This window comes from Mytilus trossulus, chromosome 4, assembly GCF_036588685.1.
Source record: "Mytilus trossulus isolate FHL-02 chromosome 4, PNRI_Mtr1.1.1.hap1, whole genome shotgun sequence".
NCBI classification, from domain to species: domain Eukaryota; kingdom Metazoa; phylum Mollusca; class Bivalvia; order Mytilida; family Mytilidae; genus Mytilus; species Mytilus trossulus.
In genome coordinates this window covers 22,957,307-22,969,434 of record NC_086376.1, presented here as the reverse complement: position 1 = coordinate 22,969,434, position 12,128 = coordinate 22,957,307, and the positions used below count along the sequence as shown (strand labels likewise).

The following is a 12,128-nucleotide window of genomic DNA, read 5'->3' as shown; positions in this document are numbered from 1 at the left end:
TCAGTATTTACGTATGTTTTGATTTAAAATGACTTACATCCCCTGCGCAAAATATTTATAATGACATTTCATTTCTTCCAGTTTGTTTGGGTTCTTTTTTGTTTTTCTCTCTTGGTATATTTATGTTTTCTTTTTTAAACTCTATGTTTTGCTTGTATTGTTTACCAATGGCATTAGCTCAAAAATAATGTATAACATAGATTTATGACATGTAATTTATAACTTGTGCGGAAATGCGGGCGTTTGATATTAAGTTTTAACAGTTAACCTAAAAAAAGATATAAAACAAAATTTTTAAAAATAACAACAACATTCTAGATTTTATCAGGGTGGGGTCGGGTATCATACCGTTTCTTGTTATTTTATCTTTAAATGTCTTGCGTAAACTGATTCAACACATAAGTAATAATCAAGGGTTTAAAAATCATTAATTCTATTTAATTATTGATCATTTACAGTTACCTTTCATCCAGTTTGAGCTTATGACACCTTTTTGGTATTCGCTAACCCTCCCAGCACCATCATACATTGGTCTAAATATTGTTGCTTCAGTATGCAACGTTGCGCCATAATACATAATTCCTTTGCCATACTGATTATGATCTGCTGAAGATAAAACAAAATGAACTACGAATCGAGTGTAACCTATTCATGCACTATAATAATTATTACAGTTTATGTTACCCTATCAACATGGTACTACATGTGTACTAAATTAAAAACATATGAGTCAACCTTATTGAAAAGATTATTAGCATAATCAATATTTTCGTCAGCCATTCGATCTTTATCAGACCCTGTACTCCGGGGTATAAAGAAGGAGGTTTCCGTAACTGCAGGATATTCACGAGGATATCTCCCTCGTTGACAGATCCAGCCCACAAAATATTATGCTTATACATATACGTGTAAAAGGTGATTACCTAATAGAAAGCACGAATTATGGTGACACTTTACCGAGTCATTTTTGTACTGCTTTTTTTGAACTTTTTCTAATCTATATTCGTTTTAGAATGTTATACAACAAGTAAAATATTTTGGGTCAAATCAGTGAAATTTGGTATACATAAATAAGGCCATTAGTCTTCTCGTTTGAATTGTTTAACATTGTCATTTCGGGGCCTTTTAAAGCTGAATATACGGTGTTGGCTTTGTTAATTTATGAAGGCCGTACGGTGACATACAGTTGTTAATTTCTATGTCATTTCGGACTCTTGTGGAGAGTTGTCTCATTTGCAATCATACCACATCTTTTTTTCATATTTAACTTGCTAGCGTATTTTTTTTATTCGGTTGGATAAAAACTGATGGTAGCTTGAGCATAGACATTGTAGGTGTTTAACACATATATAATTTGAACATGGTACTAGTAAATTGTCGGATTTATCAAATTGAGATAGTTAAATAATCGAATGTTTAATTCCGAGCATTGGTGAGGACCTTTTAATTGATAATTCAACTATTAAGGTTGGGTGATTATCACATAGATTTTCTTTTTAATAACTGTAAAAGTATCCTTTTTTACCATACAAGCCAATTTTTAAAATAAATTCGGGACCAAAACAATTTACGTACGATTGCCTTTATCTATTTACGTCCACTTCATTTTGATTTTTTGGGGGGATAGCTGTCTCATTGACAATCTAACCACACTTCATTTTTTTAAACAAAGCTATTAAGAAAAAAGGCCTCAATATAATGTCAACACAGATATTTATAGATGGGTTTTCTTCGATGCACCAAAAATACCTGTAAAACATCTATCCGGTGGTCATTAAAAGTAAACATATCCTAAGACAATTAACATCTAATCAGGAGTCAATACCTTATTGGTTAAATGTTGGATGAACAATTGAAGAACTTTATGAAATATCAACTGTCATCAATTGGACTATATTCACTTAATTAGATCGAGGAACCCTTGCGGACATTCACAAAACTTTGTCAGCGAAGCAATGAATATGCAACATGGAAAAACATATTTATTTGACAGAAATTAATCCTATTCAGAAAAACATTGTATTTAAGTTAATATTTGAATACCAGATACAAATACTTGACTGGTGATCTCTTAAACATATGAGGCAATTGAGTACTAGTATATGTATGCTCGTTCTTGACAAATATCAATAAATCAAAGTGAAAAATATCCAATACAAAAAACATGAAAGTAAAAATGCACCATATTTCTCATTGTTACCTCTTGTTGCTTATTGGTCACACAATTGTACTTTGTATCTTTTTTTAAATAATGCACTACTTACTTATATATGTAGTTGTAAAATTATCAAATGGATCATTTGCACACGGAACAGGACCTAGGCTTATATGTGAATTATCTGTAATGTTTAATTCAAAACCCTTTGGTGAATCAGCGTTTGTTCCGCATAATATGACGGTGTCGTCAGTTCGAAACTCTAGGACTCTGATGTGATTCTGACAATATGGTACCTACAATGAAATACATCAGTCATGTATAAGTATTAATAAACAGGACTTTGTTATACACTAGTGTAGATTTATCTAAACGTGTGAAAGAAGGACGAAAGATACCAGAGGGACGGCCAAACTCATAAATCGAAAATAAACTTACAACGGCATGGCTTAAATTAAAAAGACAAACAAACAAACGATAATACACATGACACACATTGGAAAACTAAAGAAATAAGCAACACGAACCCAACCAAACACTAGGGGTGATCTCGTGTGTTTCGGAAGGGTAGGCATATTCTGCTCCACATGTGGCACCCGTCGTGTTGCTTATGTGTTAACAAATCCGGTAAATAGTCTAATTTGATATGTCACATTTATCAAAGAGAAGGGGATTGTAGTTACGACGTAAGGAAAATATCCGATATAATTTGTGACACGATTATTCCATAAAGGTCAACCAACTCGTAATGGCGTCCGCAAAAATTACAGAGGATTATTAAGGTGAAGCTGATATTATATGATTTTTTTCTATACTGTATACACCTATATCAATATGGACATATGAGGTAATGGACAACAACCATAAACATGATTAAGAATTAATGACGCGTCCAGACAAAGACATTTGCACCTATATTTAATAGAGAAGTTTCCCTACCTAAGACAATAATATGTGTTTGCTAGTTTATTAGTTTGCTGTTTACCTTTTGTTCGTAACATGTACTTTACCAAGTCAGGCATATGACGGTTTCTATCAAATAAGCCGTGAATATCAATAATATGGTCATTCTTAAAAAATTCCATTAAAGAATGAATTTTTCGAAATACTAAGGATTTTCGTATTCCTGGAATAGATTACCTTAGTGGTATTTGGCATAAAATTTTGGAATTTTGTTTCCTCAGTGCTCTTCAATTTTTTACTTGTTACTCATGATAAGTCTTATGAAGACGAAACGCACGTATGTCGTATTAAGTTATAAGCCTGGTACCTTTGATAACTGTTTACCATTTACACCACTGGACCGATGCCCTTGCTGGTGGACGTTTCGTCCCCGAGGGTATCACCAGCCAAGTAGTCAGCACTTCGGTGTTGACATGAATATCAATTAAATGGTTATTTTTTATAAATTTCCTGTTTAAAAAAGAATGATTTTTTCGAAATTCTTAGGATTTTCTTATTTCAGGGAATAGATTACCTTATCCGTATTTGGCACAATTGTGTCAACTGTACTAACTTGGCTTCATAACTATTTATTTTATTTGAGCTTTACTGATGAGTCTTATGTAAACGAAAGGCGCGTCTGGTGTATTTAATTATACTCCTGGTATCTCTGATAACTAATTTTGCATGTTAGCATTTGTTTTTGATGCAGTTTAGTGTTTCTGTTGTTCGGAGATTCATTGTTTTCCCCTTAAGATTAATGTGTTTTAGTTTGTAACACGAATATCTTTTCTCTTGATCGATTAATGACGTTTGAACAATGTTATACTACTGTTGCCTTTAATTACTGGTTATTCCTTATTGATATTTTTTCAAACTTATGTTAAAATCCCTACCGCTTTGTCATCAATCATCATAATCGAGTATAAAGATAGACTGAGGAAGTTATCCGATGGATTTATTACAACGAAGGATGCATTTACCTGTAATCGCTCACATGTCTGATTTTAGTGTTTAATTGATATTTGTCTCATTAACAGTCATCCTATATTATAGCTTTAGTGGTAAGTTAAACTGATAGAACAGAATAAAATAATAATACTTTAATCTAGACAATCTATCATTCAATTGTGGCAATTTTATTTAAAAGTGCACACATTTTAAGAAGTTTTGTTGTAGACTCATAAACATTTTTACAAACAACAGAAAGGGAATGCCAATTGAAATCCAATACTCAGTGTTGCTTCGGAGTAGAATATAGTCATTTTGGTATCTGATACAGCTACCATAAATTACCTTTTCTTTTGATAAGGTGCAGTAACTAAGCTTGTTTGCTTCAGATGGAAACTCTATAGAATTCTGAAAAAAACATAGTGAGTACATTAACCTATAATGGTTTACTTTTTAAATTGTTACTTGGATAGAGAGTTGTCTCATTGGCATTCACACCACATCTTCCTATATCTACATTAAGACTGGATATTGTAGATTTTAATTTAACTAAAACTAAATTCTTAAGCTTATGTTACAGTTCTTACAACATAACATTATTAATACACATGTGGATCATAAACTGATAACTTAACCGTTGCACCTGCCAGAGTTATTAACCCAAGTTCTGGGGGGTTCATGTTGGGCAGTTATTAGTTTTCCGTGCAGTGTATTGATCGTCTATAGATTAATTGCATGACGTTGCCAATCGTTGTTTAACTTATGAGTTTTTCCATACACTAAATATTGCTGTTGACGACAATGTTCAATGCGCGATGTGTTTGTTTTCTTAGTAAAAGTTGTGGTACTTTTGGATAATTGGCCTGATATAAAATATATTGAGTTTCATTCATGTATATTAGCTGGTGCACATTTTTATCATTATTCTGATTTATTCGCGTGAGACGTGATATATTCTGATAATAATGAATGTATTTACATTAATTTTTAAGTTGACACACTTCACAACAAGTAACTTTACTACTCACATTCTTTACTGGAAATCGAGGACTATCTAAAATGTCTACAATACTGACATAGTTCCTTTAAATAGAATAGAGTAAATACTTTAAATACTTTAAATACTTCACGGAAATATTTGTCTGATCAAAATGTTAATCAATGATAGCTTTTAACATTGATACAATGTATTGCAATACAATTAAAATTGTCTGATCGAATAATTTGAATATCTGATCGGATAATTTATATATATCTAATCTGTAAGTTAATTTCATTTTTTGAATTCAAACTTAAAATTGATAGTAGGGATAGGCTGAAAACTAAACTAAAACCTTCAATTTCATCATTTTAGCCAATTGTAAAAGTTCAATTTTCTATGGATCAATAATTTTTACCAACAGAACCTACAAATGGAGTAAATAGCCACTGAGCACGAGTCTCCCCCATAATGAATTAACTCATATATGAATGCGTTCTAAAATAAACATCACTCAAGGTTCTAAGTGGTAAAGTTGAACGCATCTTTGAAAAGTTTTATACGACGATATCATAATTTGAATCACAATACCGTATTCTGTTCATGGTTGATGACAACATTAGTGCAAGAAAATTGGTACCGTTAAATGTTATTAAACGCCATTTCTATATGTCATGATTATTTGGATTTTGAAACATTTAAGTTCATCGTAGGATTTTGGTGGGACCCATTTGCTTACGGTACGCTTATTGTAAATTGTATTGTGTATTATATATTTGTTTTTGTTGTCTCCAAATATAGGAAGAAGTCTTCATGTTGTGACCTACCGAATTATATTATTTACCGGATTTAATATCACATAAGCAACACGACGGGTGCCACATGTGGAGCAGAATCTGTTTACCCTTCCGGAGCACCTGAGATCACCCCTAGTTTTGGTGGGGTTCGTGTTATGTATTCTTTGGTTTTTTATGTTGTGTCATGTGGACTATTGTTTGTCTGTTTGTCTTTTTCATTTTTAGCCAAGACGTTGTCAGTTTGTTTTAGATTTATGAGTTTGACTTTCCCTTTGGTATCTTTCGTTCCTCCTTTTTAACATGTTTAACCCCGTCGCAATTTTGTGCCTGTCCCAAGTCAGGAGCCTCTGGCCTTTGTTAGTCTTCTATGACTTTTAATTTTAGTTTCTTGTGTATAATTCGGAGTTTAGTATGACGTCCATTATCACTGTACTAGTATACATATTTTTAGAGGCCAGATGAAACACACCTAAGGGTTCGTGAATTCTAGCTACATTGAAAACCCACTGGTGGCCTTCGGCTCTTGTCTGTTCTATGTTCGGTTTGTTGTCGCTTTGACACATTCTCCATTTCCTTTCTCAATTTTATTAAGATTGTGAATGAGGCAATTCTTCACCAGACACCCAGTCTAATCAACGAACACATCACCGTATAACCTGGGTCGTCTCTTTTCTTTAGTTCGTGGTGTTTATTCTTTTTTTAATTTCTGATAATGTGGTTGGTAATGTTTGCTTGATATCTTTCACCTGTTCTCCTCCGTGTAAAGAAAGACGAAAGATACTAGAGGGACAGTCAAACTTATAAATTATTGAAATATTAATTGTATATTAAGGATGTCAGCTGTGTCGTTATGACATGACTTTAAAAAATGTCATGAATTGATAGTAATAAATAACGAATCTAAATACCGGAAAAAATAAAAAGTGTACATGTATGTCCTTTTTTTTAATATTTTTGCGCAAAATGATTCTCTCTACATTTTTCATAGTAACGGGTTCGGTACCTTTTTTCTTTCACAATGTATAAAATACTAACAAGGATTTTAAAAGATTTACAAGTACGACATTTTAAACTATACGTTCTAAAACTACGAAAGGAAAATAGGGGTACTAAGTTAAAAATTGTTTAAATGGCACTACACCGATAAAACAGAGGATTCTAATTAACTGACTGAAAATAAATAAAAAAAAAAAGTAGTGAAAATCTTTGAATTATGTTCAAAATAGTTCACATATACAAAGAAAAAATATAACGAACAATAATAACATGGACAATTAATATTTTACACAAAAGAATATTAGCTTTTTTGTCGTACAGTTTCAAACAATAAATGAATTTAATTTGTTTTCGATTTTGTTTAAAATAATAAGTGTGTTTATTTATAAATACAAACTAGCATCTCAGTATTGATTCAAGGTTCAATTTTCAGATTAGAGAAGTAAAAACATAAAGTGTTTTCCATCTTACGCTCGCCCCTTGCTTCCTTGATTTTATCTTTAAACCAATAGCAAAGATCGGTTGAACTAATAATAGATTACAAAGCTATTTTTAGAATGACATCACAGGTAAAGTTCCCGGATGTCATGCAAGCCATTGTAAACAACGCTTTGCATGAGGCAAATTTCATTGATATATTTTTCTTCTTTCCGACTAATTAAATGGATGAATTACCGCAGCAATCAAAATCTGAAGGAAATAAACATTGTTGCTATGGAACATGTAATAGTGATACTAGGTACAGACATCGAGAAGAAATGAAAGATGTGTTTTTTATCCCTTTCCCTAAACCGACGACTCGTAGGGAAACCTGTCTAAAATGGATCAAAGCTTGTGGTCGACCCGGTAATGATTTCAACGTGGATAAAATCAAACGTTCCACATATATATGCAGCAAGCATTTTGTAGGAGAAAGTGGTCCTACGGCTGAAAATCCTGATCCAATCCCAGCACTTTTACACACAGATGAACAGGTTAGTTTTACATCCCCCTTTTCTTCAACATACATGTTCTTTTTATATGGAAAGCTTTTGAAATTATAAGATTCACTCAAAATTAATTCAGATTAAGCTATTCACTGCAAATTTAGCTTATTCATAACAGTGAATGATACTTTTCCTGTTTATTGTTTAAATTGAATTTAAACCAAAAATATATTTACACTCTAGATCTTTGTATTCTACACAGGTTGAAAGGTTTGAACGCAAAAGGAAAGCGCCTACACCAAGGAGAAAGCCAATAAAAATTTCAAAGAAGGATATTAAATCTGCTGCTGAAGGTTTACTTGACCTGTCCAATGATTTAAATAACTTTCCTGAGACAACACATGTACATGTAAGTATTTAGATGTTTTATTGAGCCAGTTGACAGAAAAAAATCATTGAAACACAATCCCTTAAAAACTCAAAATAATTCATGAATTAAGTTTGATTTATTTAAAATGTTTATAACAATAGTGCACGTAATCTTAGAAATGGTAAAATCTCTCCTCTGCACACACTTGTGGCTAGAATTTTGTTTTAAATTAGTTACATACATTGTAATATATTACATGTTAATATCTACATGTGCAAATTAGTGCTTCTCCTTATATTATTGTTTCAATTCCAGTTAACAACAATTATTACAGGAAAATCAGTTATTAAATAAAGCATATAAAATAGTAGAAATATTTTTTTTCATATACATGTACAATTTTGTAAATTAATTATATATACAAATGTAGAATATTATATTTCAGGAAACATCATTGCTAGTACTTTGCCCTGTTACAGATGCATCGTCACAAACTGTTGATGTACAGACAAATGACAAAGAAGTGCAAACAATATACGAAAAAGAAGTTTTAAACGCCAAAATTGAAAACATGATTTTAAAAAACCAAATGCGAAATTGTGAAAGTAGACAGAATGATCAGCCAAATGAACAAAATGACACCACCCTATCATTAAAGGCAATTAAAGACAATGATGTTAAAATGAAATTATTCACAGGATTAACATATGCTCAGTTTTGCATTCTATTTAACTTTCTTGGCACTAGTGTTTACAATTTAACATACTGGGATGGGAAAAATGATGCAAAAGAAAGTTCAAGGAAAGGAAACAGAAAACTTGAACCAAAAGATGAGTTATTTCTGACTTTAGTAAGACTAAGAAGGGGTTACAGCATCGATACTATTTCACACTTTTTCGGAATTGCATCTTCTACAGTTAGCATAGTTTTTACAACATGGATTCAGCTACTGTATTGTCATTTTAATGAGTTGAGACATGACATGTTTCCAGAACGACAGCATTTTAAAGTTGGATTACCAAAAGTATTTAAAACTTTTAAAAATATACGTTGCACAATAGATTGCACTGAATTCTTTGTACAAATGCCAAGAGATTTCAAGAGACAAGGCAATTTATATTCCTCGTACAAGAACCATCATACCTATAAATGTTTGATTGGTATAGCACCTAACGGATCAATTGTTTATGTCTCAGACTTATTTGAGGGCTCAATAAGTGACCGAGCAATTATTGAGCAAAGTGGTTTTTTAGACTATATCAACCCAGGTGATTTGGTTCTTGCAGATAGGGGATTTACAATAAAGGACCTGCTTCTCAAACGCCAAGCCTTCTTGAATATACCACCATTTCTAGGAAAAAGAACAAAGTTTACTGCTCAAGAAGAGTTAACTACAAGACGAATAGCCAAAGCTCGTATACATGTTGAACGTGTCATAGAACGTGTGAAAAAATTTAAGTTATTGAGTGGAAATATACCTTTGTCATTGTCTCCAATTGCCAATCAATTAGTATTTGTTGCAAGTAGCCTAGTTAACTTTCAAGAACCTTTAGTTAAATGATAAAAATACATTGAACACTTTTTACATGTGCATGAGTGTATCCATATAAAATATATAATATAACATAAATAATCTATTTATTGACTTGAAGTATTACTGGTGTATTAATGTCTTTTAAAATAATAGGAAACAGTTTCCTAGGAACCCTCATTTCAAACAGCTCAGGGGCAATAACTCGTCGCCAAAGGGTTGTTATATTTCCTATCATACTAGTTATAAGCTGCTGGTCTCGTCTTATTCTCTCTACATTTGGCTTACCAAGAGATGACCATAACACAAAGTCACACCATTCAAATCCTGTAACTGCAAGCTGGAGTTGAATTTGATAATAGTATGCATGGTGAGTTTTAAGTTCCAAAGAAGCATTCTCAGAGGTTGGGCGAGAGAAACACGCTGAATATAACTCGCTATTCAATATTTTTTTATCTTTCAGAGCCATAAATAAATCAGAAGGTGCCACTTTGCGAAATAGTTTTGGACATTTTAATTCAAGTAAACCATATTTCATATTTTCTTCTGGATCAAAAACAAGACCATCAGGTGAACATCCTATTTCTGGCCATAGTTTATTTATCCAGAAGCCTGTTTTTATGACTCTGAAATCTTGTATTTTTCCTGCCATATATTTTAAATAATCAGCTCTGGCTTGCTCTTCACTTTCAATACCATATACAGTGTCTGGTGTAGAAAATGTATGTAAAGCCCAGATGTTATATGAAATAAAGTTGAATAGTTTGCGTTTGGTAGAATCACAATACAGGGTTTCAGTGTTTAAGATATTTCCAAGATTGCTTGCTTGTTTTGATGTTGAGGCAGTGATCCGGAACCATCTATTGGATTTCCAAGTATCAGATTCTGATTGTTGTTCAGTATTTGGTATCATGTAGGCAGCTGTAGGGTACTGTTTACCTTCATCACGTAGATTATCAAACATGATCCAAAATAAACTTTCAAGCTGATCTACTCGTTCTTCTTCTAAACTATAATCTTCATATTGAGAGGAGAGCAAGGTTCCCCACATAGAGGGCTTGCTAGTTCTTAAAGAATTATATTGCATTTCCATTATAAAAGAATTTTTTGTCTCTTTGCTAATGTTTCTTTGGTTCTGTGGCCTAGGATCAAAAGTGCTCAGCTTTGTTGGTCTAGATTTATAGTATGAATATGCTGCTTCTGTTATTTTTGAAGGATTCTTGTTTGATTTTTTCCCCTGGTTCCATTCACATGGCTTACTTGTACACGCAGTTGCATCATAGCCGGATTCTTTACAGTGCTTATTCAACATTAACAGCAGTGCTGCTACATGGTTGCATCGTCCTAGGCAAGATGCTGGACAGGTACAACTTGCATCTAAAACAGCTCCACTAATTGATGACAATGTTATGTGCACAATTCTGTGCTCTTTTCTCATAGATGCATCAACTTTCCCCTTTATAAAATATAAGTCTGTACCCTTTGAATTGTCCATTATATTTGTCACACTTCCACTTTTGACATATTGTTCTCCTTTTGTGAGAGGCTTGGAAGTCATGTGTGACAAGTCCGTATCCTCCTGCTTCCCGTCTTCTCCTAAAAGGACAACGCTCTCCAGTAAATAATGGTATATGTGCCCATAATTAAAATTGACCGGTATGGGTCTAGACGGAAAAGTTTTCCATCCTAATACTGGTGGGATAGCAGGTTGATTTTTTTTTACACTTTCTGGTTTGACCTTTCCAAGTTTTATATCGTACCACTTCCCTTGATCAATGTTGATATCAATTTGATCTACCCTGCCGGAATTGATTACATCATTGCATCTGAAAACAAATAATTTACAATTTGAACCGTTTTATTTATATCAAACATGTCAAAGATAGAAAACAAATATTCTATTGATAGCTCGGCTTAAAATAGCTCACTTCATTCGGGGAAAAAAACATTTGTTTTGTAAATAAAATTATAATGGGCGTAAAACTTCTTGTCAATATTATTAGTCCTCCAATGAAATTTGATACACAAAAACGTTTGTCACCCGGTGAATCAATCATAAACTGTCATTGGCTCAGGTAAAGTGGTTTGTCAAATGACAAAAGAAATAGGCGTTGTTATTGAGGTCACTCACCTTTTAAGTAGTTCAGTTCGGTTTCCTGATGATTTAATACCTCTGCATTCTAACCATCGTTTAAGCTGCATATTGCTATAATCTTCTAATTTATTTATGTCAAGTTTAGCCCCTGGAATATCTTCAGCAGTCAGATCAATTTTTATAAAATCTCGTGTAGAAGCCATTATTATTGTTGATTGTTTGCATGAGCATCGACCACGTGACAGATATATACATATTCATTACCAATTAGTGACGTAGCGCACGATCTTTGCTATTGACATTCAACATTAACTCATAGTAATTAGAAAATTAAATATCCAACAGGAAATAAATCTTATAAGATATCATGTTGTGTAAACATTTAT

General features: G+C 32.6%; 2 protein-coding genes across 4 annotated transcripts in view; one reads left to right on the top strand and one right to left on the bottom strand.

Moving 5' to 3' along the window:
- LOC134714904 (uncharacterized) overlaps positions 1 to 12,128 on the bottom strand; it is a 76,157-nt gene that overhangs the window by 18,091 nt on the left and 45,938 nt on the right. The window contains exons 4-7 of one of the 3 annotated variants that reach the window (XM_063576601.1): positions 5,077 to 5,131; positions 4,394 to 4,456; positions 2,265 to 2,451; positions 463 to 606 (exon numbers count right to left, since the gene is read on the bottom strand). The exons of 1 other annotated variant lie outside the window; for it this stretch is intronic. In XM_063576601.1, the coding sequence (XP_063432671.1) occupies positions 463 to 606; positions 2,265 to 2,451; positions 4,394 to 4,456; positions 5,077 to 5,131 (449 nt within the window). The remainder of the gene's footprint in view (positions 1 to 462; positions 607 to 2,264; positions 2,452 to 4,393; positions 4,457 to 5,076; positions 5,132 to 12,128) is intronic. One more of the 3 variants, XM_063576602.1, reaches the window with a different exon arrangement.
- On the top strand, positions 7,339 to 9,939 carry LOC134714903 (uncharacterized). Its single transcript, XM_063576599.1, has 3 exons — positions 7,339 to 7,794; positions 8,009 to 8,155; positions 8,562 to 9,939. The coding sequence occupies exons 1-3, from the start codon at positions 7,483 to 7,485 to the stop codon at positions 9,675 to 9,677; spliced, it is 1,575 nt and encodes a 524-aa protein (XP_063432669.1). The 5' UTR covers positions 7,339 to 7,482; the 3' UTR covers positions 9,678 to 9,939.